Below are 17,500 nucleotides of genomic sequence, written 5' to 3'. Positions count from 1 at the left end.
CATCCACACACACACACATTTATGCATATACACATACCCACGCACACAAATGCAAACAAAAAATACAGAAGTTGTGTGTTTAAGCTCTATACAGAAGAACTATGTGTTGCGGATGAATGAGTGCATGTGTGTGTGCGTGTGTGTGTGAGTGAGTGTACGCGTGTACGTGTGTGTGTGTGTGTGTGTGTGTGTGTGTGTGTGTCCTCCTACCTTCCTGTGTATGAGGCCAAGAAGGTGCTCCTGAGAGCGCTGGAAATATGGGTGCTGAAACTCCACACTCTGCGTGTGTTCTGTGTCTCTGGGCAAACCCGAGTCTACGTGCACCACTTTATGGAAGCCATCTGTAAACACACACACACACAAACACACACACACACACAAACACACACACACACACACACACACACACACACACACAGACAGACAGACACACACACACACAAACACACACACACAAACACCTTTAAATATGTTTATGAAAGAGGACATACATTACCAAAGGCAGTTACACATGTTATCTATAGACATTTTTACCACCATTCACTGAAGTGTTTGCCAAAAACTTTGTCTTGTGTGTGTAGGTGTTCATGTCACCTGTGCATTGAGCCTCTTCTCCTGACACATCTAACAAACCCAACATGAGCAACCCCCCCAGCACTTCCTTCTACTACTATCTCCCCTGGGTGTTCTGCACTTACGCCCCCTTGTGGTGGTTTGATAAGAAAGTATCAGCTAAAGTATCTAAATAAATGTAAATGTAAAAAGTAGCTAAATAAATGTAATGTATAAAGTAGCTAAATAAATGTAAATGTAAGTGCTTTGGAGTCTGTCTAGCTACTTTCAATGGATCCATGTTTGTGCATCACCAACATGTTTAGCTATAGGTTGTCTATAGGCTATAAGTAAGCACTATAGGTTGGCTATAGGCTATAAGTAATCACTATAGGTTGTATATAGGCTATAAGTAAGCAGTATAGGTTGTCTATATGCTATAAGTAATCACTACAGGTTGTCTATAGGATATAAGTAAGCACTATATGTTAGTTATAGGCTATAAGTAATCACTACAGGTTGTCTATAAGATATAAGTAAGCACTATAGGTTGGTTATAGGCTATAAGTTATGGTTATAGGTTCTCTAGGCTATATGTAATCACTATGTGTTTTCTAGGCTATAAGTAATCACTATAGGTTGTCTATAAGTTGTCTATAGGCTATAAGTAGTCACTATAGGTTGTCTAGGCTATAAGTAATCACCATATGTTGTCTATAGGCTATAAGTAATCACGATAGGTTGTCTAGGCTATAAGTAATCACTATAGGTTGTCTAGGCTATAAGTAATCACCATATGTTGTCTATAGGCTATAAGTAATCACGATAGGTTGTCTAGGCTATAAGTAATTACTATAGGTTGTCTATAAGTTGTCTATAGGCTTTAAGTAATCACTATAGGTTGTTGGCTATAAGTAATCACTATAGGTTGTCTATAGGCTATAAGTAATCACGATAGGTTGTCTGTAAGTTGTCTATAGGCTATAAGTAATCACTATAGGTTGTCGGCTATAAGTAATCACTATAGGTTGTCTAGGCTATAAGTAATCACCATATGTTGTCTATAGGCTATAAGTAATCACGATAGGTTGTCTGTAAGTTGTCTATAGGCTATAAGTAATCACTATAGGTTGTCGGCTATAAGTAATCACTATAGGTTGTCTAGGCTATAAGTAATCACCATATGTTGTCTATAGGCTATAAGTAATCACGATAGGTTGTCTGTAAGTTGTCTATAGGCTATAAGTAATCACGATAGGTTGTCTAGGCTATAAGTAATCACTATAGGTTGTCTGTAAATTGTCTATAGGCTATAAGTAATCACTATAGGTTGTCTATAAGTTGTCTATAGGCTATAAGTAATCACTATAGGTTGTCGGCTATAAGTAATCACTATAGGTCGTCTATAGGTTATCTAGGCTATAAGTAATCACTACAGGTTGTCTAGGCTATAAGTAATTACTATAGGTTGTCAAGGCTATAAGTAATCACTATAGGTTATCTAGGCTATAAGTAATCACTACAGGTTGTCTAGGCTATAAGTAATTACTATAGGTTGTCAAGGCTATAAGTAATCACTATAGGTTATCTAGGCTATAAGTAATCACTACAGGTTGTCTAGGCTATAAGTAATCACTATAGGTTGTCTAGGCTATAAGTAATCACTATAGGTTGTGTATAGGCTATAAGTAATCACTATAGGTTGTGTATAGGCTATAAGTAATCATTATAGGTTGTGTATAGGCTATAAGTAATCACTATAGGTTGTCTATAAGTTGTCTATAGGCTATAAGTAATCACTATAGGTTGTCGGCTATAAGTAATTACTATAGGTCGTCTATAGGTTATCTAGGCTATAAGTAATCACTACAGGTTGTCTAGGCTATAAGTAATTACTATAGGTTGTCTAGGCTATAAGTAATCACTATAGGTTGTCTAGGCTATAAGTAATCATTATAGGTTGTGTATAGGCTATAAGGTTCAGGATCACAATCAGGTTCAGGTTCATTTGTACCTATGGCTGTTATATATCCGGGAAATCTATGCAACAAAGGGTGGAATTTTCAGCAACACACACACACACACACACACACACACACACACACACACACATAGTGTAAGGTTGGACGTACACATGTTGAGTTGTCTCACAAAGCTGGTCATGTTGCTGTGCTTGAAGTAGAGAGGCAGAACCTCCTTACTGAAGCGCGGCTCATCCAGCACCAGGAAACTACAGCCATCCTGTGCAACAAGACAAGGGCTCGGGTCAAACACACAGTCATGTAACACACACACACACCTGCATCATGTGGCTAGCCTTGGAATCACATTAACCGGATTATGGGCGGGTTCTAAATATAACTCAACATGCCATAGGACAGGAGTCCTCCAATAGCAGACCATTTAAACGTGAATGAGTGTGTGTGTGTGTGTGTGTGTGTGTGTGTGAGAGAGAGAGAGAGAGAGAGAGAGAGAGAGAGAGAGAGAGAGAGAGAGAGAGAGATGCACATGTGTGTTGGCCAGAGGCTGTTCATTCAGAGTGCTCTTCATATTAACACTTTGGGAGACAAAGACAAGTCTCAATATTAACTTGCAAACGTTAATATTAGATGAGAATAGCAGGTGGTGATTTATTTAAGGGAGGACTAGAACAAAGTCCATTTTCTAGTCCATTAGCTTCTTGTGCTGCACTCTAAAAATTAAAGGTGCTTTATAATGCTACTTTTCATCACTATATGGTTTTATAAAGAACAATACCTTTTTGTTGAACCTTTAGCCTATATGAAGTGAAATGTTCTAGAAAGTCTATTTTCATACCTTGTCTTAAATTAAAGGAACTGTATGTAAGATTGTGGTCAAAACTGGTACTACAATCACTTTCAAATTACTGTAGAGTGGTCCCCCTCCCCCCTGACTGGCAGAGCTGGCAACCCAGATGCCGAAACACTACGGACTTTGTGATTAGTAGATAGGTGGAGGGTGCATCAGGCCAAAACACAACATGACAACATCAAACAGTTGAGGGCTGCAACTTCACTTTTTATAGTTTTTATATAAAATGAACATGATTTCTTAATGTATAGTGACATATCAGGGCCATTTTATGATTAATTGAAATACATTTCTTACATACGGTTCCTTTAAAGTACGTTTACTGTTTCTTCAAAGAACTATTGCCTTGAGGGTTTTTTGAAGCACTACAAAAGGTTCTACTATGACATTCTGAAGAACCGATTGGCCAATCTAACATGTTGATGCGTTTATAGCTGTGTCAGCAGCCTTGTAAATTCTAATTCTCCAACTAAATGGAGCTGATATATGGTTGAGCCAAGTGAACTCTTCAGAAAACTCATGCGTAACCTGATGCTCCGGTCAGTGGGTTATAGATAGCTTCCCGCATCTCTAGCCGTTCATGACATGACTTAATTTCCCCTCACGTTTTCAAACACAGAAGCATGTGCTTCTTCTAACACCCAGAGAAAGAGCTGTTTGTCTAAACCTGGACTTCTACTGTCTAACGGACTCTCTCCTAGGTCTACTCACTTGACTCCAGCGGATTAAGTCATTCGTTGACTGTTCCTCGAGGAGTGTCCACAGTTTGCTGAGAAACGCTGGGACAGGGCTGTTCTGCTTCATTTGAAAACCACACAATGACAGAAAGAAACAATATATGTCAAAAACTCCACTTTCCTCCGACAATCACGAGTTAGAGGCTATTCTCGAATATTATCGCTCTATCGAGAAAGCTGGATCAGTCTCTTAAAACGCATTCGCTTCGGTCTTGTTTACGTGTGGCCACGCAGTCTCGATTAGACAGCAGTGAAAGGCTTCAGTCCGCATGTGGTCATGCTCGCAGCCTCGCACGTGGAGGCATTCAGTGTTGCACCCTCAACATCTCTCTCCTCCAATCACGCGCTGACAGTTACGTGCACGTCCAAGTGTGTTTTCCCTATTGGTCAGTGGACAGCTATGTTGGTTATGCAATGAGATGAAGTCGTGTTAATAGGCCACATCGTTAATGTTCTATTATTCTATCAGGGGTTCCCAAACTTTTCCACAACAAGGCCCCCTACAGATTCTGGCCAAGGACCCCCTTGATGTGTTATTAAACCCATCGACAATACTACGGCAAATGTAAAAATACATTAAGCTAATCCTAATAATTATTTTGTCCACAAGCACTTCACGATGGAGCATACAGTGTGTAAAAATTGCATTTGGGGCTTTCTGCTATTCTGCAGTCATTATGATGGAAAATATAATGTTCAGATATGTGACAAATTATTATAATGGCATTGTATAACGATCCTCATAGTAATAGGTATATTTTACATTTTTCAAATGTATTTATTTGTTGCATTTATTTTTCCTTCCAACTTGCTGAGGCCCCCCTGGCACCCTCTCACGGCCCCCGGCCCTCACTTTGAAAACCACTGTTCTAAATAACTAATCATCTCCGGGATTCTCTCTCACCAGCAACAGCAGATAGGAGAGGTATGCTGTGGGTAATCTGAGTGCAGTGCAAGTGAGCGACGACAGTAGGCAATAGAACACTGTATAGCCTACTGTCTCTATGTACAAACCTTTACACAATTGCGCATGGTGTGGCCTTCTCTGCAACCTCGGCACCATTGCAAATGTGTTTTCGCAGGCTTCAGCAAATAATTTATCAAATGTCTGGAAATTATAAAGGCCAACACTCACACTGGGCCCTAATTTAAATGCTGCAAAGTGCACAGTCTAAAGTCTACAGACAGCTTGCTTATTAACTATGCAAAGTCTATTGTTAATTTAATACTATGAATCCTAGTGGCAACCGGGTGATAAGCGGGATAACGGCCTTCAAGGTGTGTCCAGTTATACGGAAATAATGGACTCAGGCGGAGGCAACGGAGGTTTTTTGCCCCTCGCCCTCATCCATTAATTCCGTATAACAGGACACCTGACTTGGTTTCACAAAAGAGATGGCACATAAGTTACCATGGGGATTTATTCTCTACACCTAGCCTGGTCCCGACCAGGCTAACAGCCAAGCTAAGTTAATTCTAATGGTAATTATGTGGTCTTATTGGTTCAGCTAGCTGTCATTCACATCAGACCTCCGTGCTAATTTTAAGGAGCTTTATTCCATTTATAAACTATTTGCTAAATGTATTTGCTCGCAAAACAAAACAGATTGTCTGCCTACTACCATATGGATATTATTTTAATTGTGATCACCTTATAATTATTAACATAGGCCTAGGTACTCATTGTTTGCTTATTTTATTGATAGACGTTTGATGAATAGCCTACTGTAGTTGATTGGAAGTGGAGGGGCAAGTTTTCGAAGGTATTTCCAACTATAATATTAAGGTATATCATACTATGTGCATCTTTGCAGTGGCAAGCGCTTTCTTAATGATGTTGCGTGCCGAGACAAGGAAGCACTCACGTGGGTGCATACGTAAATTTGCATTCAGTTGGTCTACCACGCCTACTTCTGTTGTTTTACAGAAATGTCTAATGAGCCATGATTCCCCATTCCAAAAAGGATAACTTTACTTCATTGTTAGTCTATATCAAAAGCGGTTGTTCACTTTATGTGAATGACGCTATTTTCCGCATCTTTTTTATTCCAACCGTGGGCACTTTGGAGCAGAAACGAGAACGCGCACACATCCTGAATTACATACACCTGGCTTGACATAGTCGCTCCTACTCATCCTGGATTGGCATTAGTGAAACGAGTTGAGCTAGGATGACCAGACAACGCTATGTCAAACCTCGCTTTATCACTTATCTTGGATGTCTTAATTCTGCCTTTGTGAAATACCCCTCTGGTATCGTATTGCACTAATAGGATTTGCCAGCAGCCTGACACTGTTCTGGGAGACGTTCAGGCGACAAATTAAGTTTTAGGCCTACAGACTTATCAATAATGCCTGGAAGGTGCTGACCCCTGCATTACAAACCAGGTAATTTGCACTAGACTAGAGCGACGTCTGGGAAATATTAAAACTGTTAAATTGTTTGTAGCGACTCGCGCAACTCTTATTTTCTATCAGGCGCATATATAGACAGCTCCGGATCTGGGGCTGATGGAGACGCAGGCGCCTTGCGCGCAGCTGACAAGCAGACCGCAGCTAACAGAGTGACTGAATGGAAACATGCGGTGGTTAATGTTTACTACTCTGAGTACGAGGCACCTGTGGCCAAATCTTCTCTCGAAATCGGTCGACAGAACGCCGCTGCAGCGCATATTTTCTGCTAAAATGGTAAGAATGTTTTTTGCAAAGACGATATCTCTTCCAGGGCTAAATAAAGTTTGCTAACTTAACCTCCTGCAGCCAGAACCGAACGTCTAAACGAGTGGCCGACTAGTCTCGTCAGGTTATCCGACAGTCTGACTACCAAATGCATGGATCGACATTCAGCTGGAAACGGCAGCCCTGTCCTTTTAGCTTACGTTTGACGTCCACGATTGCGATTATCAACATCAAAACTCGGCTACAAATGAGAACGTTAAGCCCTTAGCCTGGGTAGACTGGTATAAAGTTAGCGACACATTTGGATGACTAAACTAACACTGGCTCTCTCATTCTGTTCTCCATACGCTTGTCTACTGTGCAGTCACGTGAATGACAGAACGTTCATCCGAAATCGAGTAAAATGAAGGGGTGGTGCTTTTGCGTTAGTTTAGTGCCATCTAGTGGAGTCTTTGTGTATGTGGGTTATATTTATCTTCCTCGTTATCCTGTGTGTGTGTGTGTGTGTGTGTGTGTGTGTGTGTGTGTGAGACCATGGACACCCACTGGCTGACCCCAGCAGAGCGAGAGCAGCAGCTGCTGGAGCTGAAGGCCACAGGTTGGGTGGAGATGGAGGAGAGAGACGCCATCTACAAGGAGCTCACCTTCAAGACCTTTAACCAGGTCACACGCGCACGCGCACACACACACACACACACACACAGTGCACTCACCTTCAAGACCTTTAACCAGGTCAGACACATACACATACATACACACACACACACAATCACACACAGTGCGCTCACCTTTAAGATGATTTATCAGGTCAGACACACAAACACACACCTAGAGTGCAGTCACCTTCAAGACCTTTAACCAGGTCAGACACACACACACACACACACACACACACACACACACCCCTAGAGTGCAGACCTTCAAAACTTTTAACCAAGTCACAAGCACACTTCCCACTTCCCAAGGAATATGGGGAGTACATGGCCTGGCATGTTTATTATGAGCACATCACATCTCTTAAAACAGCCTAACCCTAGTGTCGTCAATAGTCTCTTGCAGCATGCCAGAACCGGCATGTTTGCAGGGTTGCGGTGGCACTGGCTTACGAGTCTCTACGCTCTGGACGTATAGCCTATTGAATAAACTGATCATTTCTCATAGTCACACAAAATTAATTTCTATTAATTAAACCTTGCTACTATTTTCTTATCAGTGCAAAATTATTGATGGGTAGCCTCATTTATTGTGATGTCCAAGTCGTTACTGTTTCTTTCACGCAATGAGTGATTTGTATGAGTCAGACAACAGGTAGCTTGCCTATCTTCAGCTTAAAGTTAAAGAAGCACTATGCAGGTCTGGTTATTCCTTCGCTGTTTCTGGGTTTTCGCCGGAATTGGGCTCACATTTTTCACTACACAGCTCCCCCTGCAGCTTCGGTAGCAAGTGACTGCTATGCTAAACCAAAGTCCTTTTAGGCGAGTCCCTCCACTCGGCGGCCATTTGACAACGCTTTTTGGGCACTCGTCGGGCATCCATTTCGGCAGAAATGCGCGTGCGCAAGGCTTCACGACACCAATCTTGCTCCAGAGGTGAGATCACAACACATGATTGGCACAATGTCTTCACAACACACCATATGATTGGCTCAATGTATTCACATGTCGACGTTTTGCCAAGGAAGGGGTGGGATATGTGTAGACAACGGCCATATTGGCGTGACAAACTAGCCCCATGCATTTCTATGGAGTATTTTTTGAGTGCTGTGTCTCCACATTAGAAAGTCTCTGGCTAAACCCCCACTAGCTAGTGAGCTAGCCATCAAGAAACCAAGCCAAACACATACAGGGCTCACAATAAAACGGTCGAGCAAACACATTGTTCAAGAGACTATCAAACCACATCACAAAGACGGAGTTCACCCAAGGGTAGGCTACCTACAATTTCAACAGCAACAAAGCCAAGTCGGCGTCCGTTTTGCAGTCTTCTTCGAAACTACAATCTGACTACATTTTCGAGGCGCGATTGGATACTTCCACTGAGTCGCATCCGGATTTCCCTGGACCAGGTCCAGAAAGTTGAATATTCGTTTTTTCCGCGGAGATGCGATAGGGGGAGACGAAGCACCCACCAACCGACCCAGAAAGTGTAGAACCATCAGAACGACTCTCAACCTGCATCATTAAGGTCATTTTTGCTAAAATGGTTGCATAGTGCCTCTTTAAATGAATACCATTAAAATTCTAATCAGTAAAAGCCTATTTTTAGCGGACATTTGTTCATCCAGTGTTTGCTACCTCAACTCAACAAGCTAACAGCCTAACTTGTAATCCGTTTAGCTGTATCTGATGTCTGCCTTGCTGGGTTTTAAAAAATGTGCTTGCCATCTTCCACTACCACACCTCGTTCACACCTCATTTACCTCTCGTTCTTTCAGGGCCGCACAAAAGTACCTACCCCGAGGCAGCTACTCCGTTCGGCCCTGTAGAAGTTCCCGGAAGTTCCAGGTGCGGTAATGGAAACTGGAATGGGACTATAGTCTACCAAACTCAGACGTAACCACCACACACCTGTTATACCATCACAGTCTACCAAGCTCATAGACATAACCACGACACACCTGTTATACCATCACAGTCTACCAAGCTCATAGACATAACCACCACACACCTGTTATACCATCACAGTCTACCAAGCTCATAGACATAACCATCACAGTGGCTCTACTCCAACTGAATAGTCATGGTCATAGGCACCATACCATATTGTATCACTATACCATCAGTATACCATCACTGTACTTCCACGTCTAAGTCAGATGTCACCACCACAATAAGCATTTGTAACATGTTCAGCCGTTCCTCACCCATATGCACTGTCTATCCCATTAAACACTGAACCAATCAGATTTTTAACCTCAACACATGCAGCCAATCAGCATTCTGTCCTTAACCCTTCAGCTCTCTGTCGTCAGCATCAGTAGTTTTAAGATTTTCATTCATGCTAGATTTGTAATCTCTCCTGTTGGCTTTGTGAGGTTCTGTAGATTTGTAATCTCTCCTGTTGGCTTTGTGAGGTTCTGTAGATTTGTAATCTCTCCTGTTGGCTTTGTGAGGTTCTGTAGATTTTTAATCTCTCCTGTTGGCTTTGTGAGGTTCTGTAGATTTGTAATCTCTCCTGTTGGCTTTGTGATGTTCTGTAGATTTTTAATCCCTCTTGTTGGCTGTGGTCCTTGATCCTTTAAAGTAGACTCTTCGCCTGTGATCTTAAACTCCTGAAGACCCAGCTCTTCAGAGAACATCTCCTCTCATAGCACTACTTACAACTAGCCTTGCTAATTCTAGTACTTATCACCTGACTAGATCTGACACTTGACTGTATAGAAATATCACTCACTGATGCACTAACTTGTACTTATCGTACTCTACCTTAATTGTTTACCATGTTGGGAGTCGATTTGGTTAAGTCAGTCAAATGCAATGTAATCTAACACTGGGAAACAAGCTGAAAGTTTTTAAGGGCTTACACCTCAAGAGGTGAGGTTTTGTTTTTGGCCACATGATGGCGCTGTTGCTCCATGCTTACAGAGCGGGATGCCAATGCAACATCTATGGCGCTCCGTCTCAGAGCTGGTAAGAATGCAGGATGCCGATTTAAAACTGTAAAATCCTCTCAGAAAAAAACTCCCGCCCAAGCAGAATAACGAAGACACTCGGATCCGTTAAATCCAGAGTGTGTGTGTGTGTTTTCTCTGTCTCTCATGAGTATTGTCTGTGTAGGCGCTTCACAGAGAGGGGATGTGCAGATAACAATGTGGAGGAGAGACTCCCTTTTATCAGGAAGAGCCCTTGAGCTAAACCTTAACTTCCTGTGTCAGAATACTCAGTTATCTAGTCCCTGTCTGCCACACGGTCACCGACGCATACGGCCATACAAATCAGGCTCTCGTCTCCTACTGAAACTGGCCAGGCTTTGTACTGTGTTGCTGACAAATGCAATAGCACATTTGCACACACTTATATGTTTAATGGAAATGATTCTTATAAGACTATCAAGGCCTGTATCCCTACATCTGCCAATAGTGTGTGTACACACACACACACACACACACACTCTCTCTCTCTCTCTCTCACTCGTGTGTGTGTGTGTTGGTATGGACTAGCTGGGAAAGAGAAGAGGGAGAGAGGATTGAGAAAGTAATCCAGATATTTTCAAGAGAAAATCTTCTGTAGAGCACTACCCCTCTCTTTATATTTTCTCTCTCTCTCTCTTTCAATTCAATTCAAGAATGCTTTATTGGCATGACAAGCTCACTTATATTGTCAAAGCAGTTATACAATAAATCTGAACACATACATGTCAGTAGATTTTCATAAGAATAAAATAAATAGGTAAAAGTAAAATAAAATGCAGTGTATGATGCAGTGTGTGTGTGTGTTTATGTGTCGATATAGGTCACTCATTGTCCCTCAGATTGTGGCATGTTGATACATACTGTGCAGCAAGATATGCTTTATCTCCTTCTCCTAATAGTATCTTTAATTTTGATATGTCATTAAGTTCATTAAAATTAGGAATTTCTGAGTTAAATTTGTTGAAGAAAAGTTTTCTTGTTTGATTGAAGGATGTACATTGTAGGAGGAAGTGCATCTCTCTCTCTCTCTCTCTCTCTCTCTCTCTCTCTCTCTCTCTCTCTCTCTCTCTCTCTCTCTCTCTCTCTCTCTCTCTCTCTCTCTCTCATAAGATTATCAAGGCCTGTATCCCTACATCTGCCGATAGTAAGCACGCACACACTTATGAGACTATCAAGGCCTGTATTCCTACATCTGCCAATAGTAAGCCATACGAAGCTGAGTCAGGAGTACACGTCAAACAATCATTTGATCTGATTTGACTGATGTGTTGTAACTCAGAGAAACTCAGGTCTGTGTTGACACTTGTGTGGAATGCTTTGGAAATGGTTTAGCTTTACAAGACAACAGTAACCACGGAGACCATATCTTACACCGGGCCTGATCTGGCTCTGATCGGGTGTGAATATGGGGCCAGAGTGCTCTGCGACAAATGAAATGGTGCCATTTTGTGTGAACAGTTTAATGTCAAAATCTGAGACGACGTCTTCAAAGCACATCCTGTGTCTCCAGGACTGTATGCACATCTATCATGCAAAAAGCTACAAATTGGCCATTTCACTGTATCAAAAACACCAATATTTATTACCACCCAAAATCACTTCCAATGGAGAAATATTCACATCATCAACAGAAGAATGCTTACTCCATGAGTCTCGTTTTGGAGAGCATGGAAACAGATTAACTGTGGTATGGTGGCGCCAACCAACAGAGGACTGGATGATAGTATATTATGGTCTGTCTGGTTTAGTCTGGTTGACATTCACACATATTTTGCAGCCCATGCCCCCCCCCCCCCCCCTCCCGAGCATCTCGGCTGTAATGGAGATATGGTTGGCTTGGAGTGTGTGAACTTCACTGGGCCCCCACATAGACAAGCAGTTAGCTCCTGCTGTAACGCCATGGCGTTGTGGAGTGGCCAAGCCTAAGTAAGTGCTATTTACACATGTATGCTCAGCAAAGCCTTTTGTGGGACAGATAAAACACCTTTTCAATTTGTCCTCTGAGTCACAAAAAGTCTGAGCAAGTCCCACTTGTTTATTTTCAAGTCTCACACATCAGCGTATTATGAATATTTAAACTGTTAAATTGCAGTTATTAAACATGTGTTGAATTCATCTTGTGTTGAACAGCCAAACCTCCAAAGGTAAATCTGTGCTTTAACCTCTTTAATTGTGCTTATAGCCCTGCGAACAAGATGATAATGTTATTAATAATATTATTAAGAATAATGATACACTGGCTAAATGATGTAATTAATAAGCTAAATTCGCATGCATGAAAGCACGCTAAAGATACTTGGACATGTCTTTATGTAGAATATAGTTGAAAGGTAATATAAGGTACTGTAATACAGAAAAAAAGTATAAAACGTTAATATTGATCTGTATCCTAATTTTCGTAACTAAATAAGTTAGTTAGTTAGTTTATTTGTCCTTACATAGGAAATTTGTTTTCACATACCATACAAGCCTCACAGACATGAAATACATAGATACACACAGTCACAGTTCTTCACCCACCACCCCGCCACCCATACCCCACCCACATATATCACACAGCACATATACATCACATTACACAGATACAAACAGGAAAACCATCACCAGTTGACATTAAAAAACAAGGCACTCCCACAGCACGTTTAAAAGCCTTTATTCAACACCAACTACATGCAAATACATGCCAATCATGAGTCCTTTCACAGTCTGCCTTCATTCATTTCCCCATTATTTTGCGCTTCAAAGTGGTAACTTAAAAAAAATGATTGACAGGGTAGGAAATGTGTCATCTACCTCAGGTCATCATTCTCTAGTTTTTGTGATTCTAAATTTGACATCTGAAGAGTTCAGGAGCAAAACCCTCTAAGTCCATCTGCCCACTTTGTTATCAGGCTCCTCTAGGTTTTTGCCTACAAACGAGATTTCAGACCAGGAAGAGAGTGGTATTTAGCGGATTTTTTGGCCTTTTTATGCCTTTAATGATGGTGACAGTGGAGAGTGACAGGAAGTGAATGGGAGAGAGAGCAGGGGTGGGATCAGGAAAGGACCACGGGGCGGGAATCGAACCCGGGTCGCCGGCGTACGGTGCAGGTGCCCCAGCCAGTTGCGCCACAGCTGGGGCCAATTTAGTGGCCCCAGCACACACACACACAGAGAGAGACAGCAGTTAGACACACACACACACACACACACACACACACACACACACACACACACACACACACACACACACACACACACACACACACACACACACACACACACACACACACATAGAGAGACAAGATAATGCTCATAGTAGTGACAGCATCCAGTTGACATTAAAAAACAAGGCACTCCCACAGCACGTTTAAAAGCCTTTATTCAACACCAACTACATGCAAATACATGCCAATCATGAGTCCTTTCACAGTCTGCCTTCATTCATTTCCCCATTATTTTGCGCTTCAAAGTGGTAACTTAAAAAAATGATTGACAGGGTAGGAAATGTGTCATCTACCTCAGGTCATCATTCTCTAGTTTTTGTGATGCATTCTAAATTTGACGTTCTGCTTTACAGAGTAATCAGAGAGATTTGACTGTTTGACAAAATACAGGAAGTTCCGACTGAGCCTCGGACCAGCCTCTCACTGTTACAATGACTGTAGTTGCATCTGAAGAGTTCAGGAGCAAAAGTCCATCTGCCCACTTTGTTATCAGGCTCCTCTAGGTTTTTGCCTACAAACGAGATTTCAGACCAGGAAAAGAGTGGTATTTAGCGGGTTTTTTAAAGTGTATTTTTTTGGCCTTTTTATGCCTTTTAATGATGGTGAGAGTGACAGGAAGTGAATGGGAGAGAGAGCAGGGGTGGGATCCGGAAAGGACCACGGGGCGGGAATCGAACCCGGGTCGCCGGCGTACGGTGCAGGTGCCCCAGCCATTCACTCACCATTGTTATCTCATTTTTGACGGAGGTGGCGTTTAGAGGCTTTTGCATCTGAACTCTTTATTTACACTGATGTTTATCATTGCTAGCAACCAGGCTTGGAATTTCACCATTCTGGGGGCAAGGCCACTTGGCCTTCAGTTGGGCATATTTGGTGGGGGGCACAAAGGCCAAAGTTAACTATACAGTAGTAGGCTATAAAAATGATCTAAGTTTAGCCTATGCAGTAGACCTGCATCACTGTATGAAACATTACAAAAACATGAAATAAAAACATGACATATTACATAGAACTGTAAATCATCTGACTATCTAGGCTATATATAACATTTATTTTATATTTGGCCTGTTATGAAATCATGTATTGAACAATTTAATCACAGCTCAGCTTTAAGAAACTCAAATAGCTTAGATGCATGCTTAGCATTTTGTGATCATTAAGGCTACTTTCACAAATTCTTTGTCAGCTGTACTCTGATTTACCAATATCTAGGCGATATTTGTAACATTTATTTTGTATTTGGCCCGTTATGAAATCATGTGGAACAATTTAAACACATTGTAAAACTTAAAGCCCAAATTTGGAGACATCCATGTATGTCGAACTTTACTGCAAATTCAAAACTGGATTACTCTGGAACGGCTAACTGTACAGGGGACTGCTTTACACCTTTGTGTTCGGTAAGGTCTCCTGTTTATTCTGATATATGGTTTGTCATGTGTTAAAAGAAGGGTTCGTAAAGTATTCCACCGAGATGAATGGGTAGGGAGATCATGGGACGCAAAACCTTCAGTAGAATGTATGATTAAATTTAATTATCGTAATTTTATTAACATCGTTTAAAAGCTGAGAAAAAGCTCTTTCATGTGATACTTGTGATGTATGTGTGATGAATAGGCTACTTCGCGAGTAGTTCAACTGAGTGGGTGAATTTGGACGCAATTTCTTTCTTGAGCTGTCACTTTCTCCACTGCGTAAAAGACTAAATAAATTTAAATAAATAAATTTAAAGATTATTTTGACAGGCCACAGGCTAAATAAAATTGCTATTAGTAGGACGCAAAGCAGAATATTGAAAGAAGGGGGCACCAAGGCCACCGTGGCCTGTAAACCTCTGATTTTCAAAGGGGTTTGTGAGTCACCAGAACTGGACATTCTCATCATGGGTGTTAGGCACACTGTGTAGGCTATCTCGTGTGTGTTTTAATTAAATTAATCACTAACTGATATAGTCTTATGTCTAAACACAGTAGATTCAAAACATTTATTTTTCCAGAATATGTGTTAAGATGCCAAAAGTGAGATATTTCAGTACTGGAGGGTCTCTTTCATTATGCACTACTGTAAGAGCAGTGAATATCAGACCATGTTAAATATTTAATTCAATTGTTGATCTAAGACAGTATGTACATTTGTTAATTATGAAAACACATTTGTTTACATTTAATTTAATTGGAGATTTGTGTGATTGCATATGAGAGTACCTTTGGGCTAGACGTAAGCTGGATGCATTATGGGATGTTTGGGGTCGGGGCGTGTGTGTGTGTCTGTCTATGGGGCTTCCATTAGGTAGGAGTAGGGGAGCCTTTACTCAGTACTGCTGTGTGTGTGTGTGTGTGTGTGTGTGTGTGTGTGTGTGTGTGTGTGTCAGGGGATTTGTTCAGGAAGGATCAGCAAGGACATAGGCTGCTCTGTTACGGCCCAGAAACACACAGATTTGTGTTTGTGTGTGTATGCTGATGGGATACAGGTGCAAAGCCTTCTACCTACCCTGTGTGCGTGCGTGCGTTTGTGTGTGAGAGTGTGTGTGTGTCTGCGTACCCATATATGCAATCCTGTTTGAGGGTATTTGTCTATGTTTTTGTGTATGTAACATATAACATATGTAAATCTGAGCATGTGAATTTTTGCATAGTATTTGTGTTGTCTGTTTACATGTGTATAATGGTGTGTGTGTGTGTGTGTGTGGCTATGAAGGTCCCTTGAGTTTTTCTCCAGACTTCAGAATCTTGCTTGTGGGAGATTGAAGGTGAAAAGCACTGGTCCCTACAGAGTAGAGTTCAGCGGTTACACTCACGCGCACACACACACACACACACACACACACACACACACACACATAGAGACAAGATAATGCTCATAGTAGTGACCGCATCCAGATGAACAATGTTTCATATAAAACAGACACACACACACACGTCCTTCTGAGGGCTGTTAGCAGACTTGTTTCTCTCTACTAATTGGCTAATGTGTACGTTGAGACTCAAAGGGTAATGCAGATGCACTAATCTTGTGTGTGTGTGTGTGAGAGAGAGAGAAAGTGTGTGTGTGTGAAAGAGAGACTGACGTGCAACCTCTTTACACCTCTTTGTGTGTGTGTCCCCCTCCACACACACGTGCAGGCTCTCTCTCTCTCTCTCACTCACTCACTCTCTCTCTCTCTCTCTCTCTCTCTCTCTCTCTCTCTCTCTCTCTTCCCCCCCCCCCCCCCCGCTGTCGGGGCCTATTAGGGTGATGCGGAGCAGAGCCCTGTTTGGCAGGCTGGGGGGCTTTCGATCAGAATGATTTCTTTCACAAACAATCAAATTGGTTAAAATGTTTCATGTGCCACAGAAACCACTAATTATCCCATCATTCCAGACCAGCCCTCTCTTCTCTTCTCTTCTTCTCCTCTCTTCTCTTCTCTTCCTCTCTTTTCTTTTCTCCTCTTCTCTTCTCTTCCTCTCCTTTCTTCCTCCTCTCTTCTTTTCTCTTCTCTTCTCCTCCTCTCTTTTCTTCTTCTCTTCTCTTCCTCTCCTCTCCTCTTTTCTCTTCTCTTCTCCTCTTCTCTTTTCCTCCTCTCTTTTCTTCTCATCTTCTCCTCTCCTCTCTTCTCCTCTCCTCTCTTCTTCTCTTCTCTTCCACTCTTCTTTTCTCTTCCTCTCCCCTCCTCTCTTCTCCTCTCTTCTCTTCTCTTCTCTTCTCTTCTCTTCTCCTCTCTTCTCTTCTCTTCTCTTCTCCTCTCTTCTCTTTCTCCTCTCTTCTCCTCTCTTCTCCTCTCTTCTCTTCTCTTCTCTTCTCTTCTCTTCTCTGCTCCTTCTCTCTCTGTCTCTTTCGTGCTCTGTGTTTGTGTGTCATTGGAAGCTGGGGGGGGGGGGGGGGGG

At 41.9% G+C, this 17,500-nt stretch overlaps 2 protein-coding genes across 10 annotated transcripts in view; one reads left to right on the top strand and one right to left on the bottom strand.

Annotated features, from left to right (window-relative positions):
* Positions 1-4,420, bottom strand: part of si:dkey-18a10.3 (heat shock factor protein 2) — a 22,742-nt gene extending 18,322 nt beyond the window's left edge. For all 3 annotated transcript variants that reach the window (XM_042092331.1, XM_042092332.1, XM_042092333.1), the window contains exons 1-3: positions 4,096-4,420; positions 2,685-2,793; positions 211-341 (exon numbers count right to left, since the gene is read on the bottom strand). In XM_042092331.1, coding sequence (XP_041948265.1) covers positions 211-341; positions 2,685-2,793; positions 4,096-4,188 — 333 coding nt within the window. In that variant the 5' untranslated portion in view covers positions 4,189-4,420. The remainder of the gene's footprint in view (positions 1-210; positions 342-2,684; positions 2,794-4,095) is intronic.
* Positions 4,421-6,338: 1,918 nt separating this feature from the next.
* Positions 6,339-17,500, top strand: part of LOC121709172 (pterin-4-alpha-carbinolamine dehydratase 2-like) — an 18,685-nt gene continuing 7,523 nt past the window's right edge. The window contains exons 1-3 of one of the 7 annotated variants that reach the window (XM_042092334.1): positions 6,360-6,509; positions 6,600-6,809; positions 7,332-7,463. In XM_042092334.1, coding sequence (XP_041948268.1) covers positions 6,702-6,809; positions 7,332-7,463 — 240 coding nt within the window. In that variant the 5' untranslated portion in view covers positions 6,360-6,509; positions 6,600-6,701. Of the gene's footprint in view, positions 6,510-6,595; positions 6,810-7,327; positions 7,464-7,512; positions 7,533-7,645; positions 7,663-8,989; positions 9,305-17,500 lie in introns of those variants that run through there. The other 6 variants (XM_042092338.1, XM_042092335.1, XM_042092337.1 and 3 more) reach the window with 6 other exon arrangements.

This window comes from Alosa sapidissima, chromosome 5 (genome assembly GCF_018492685.1).
Source record: "Alosa sapidissima isolate fAloSap1 chromosome 5, fAloSap1.pri, whole genome shotgun sequence".
Taxonomy (NCBI): domain Eukaryota; kingdom Metazoa; phylum Chordata; class Actinopteri; order Clupeiformes; family Clupeidae; genus Alosa; species Alosa sapidissima.
This window is presented reverse-complemented; position numbering and strand designations above follow the sequence as displayed.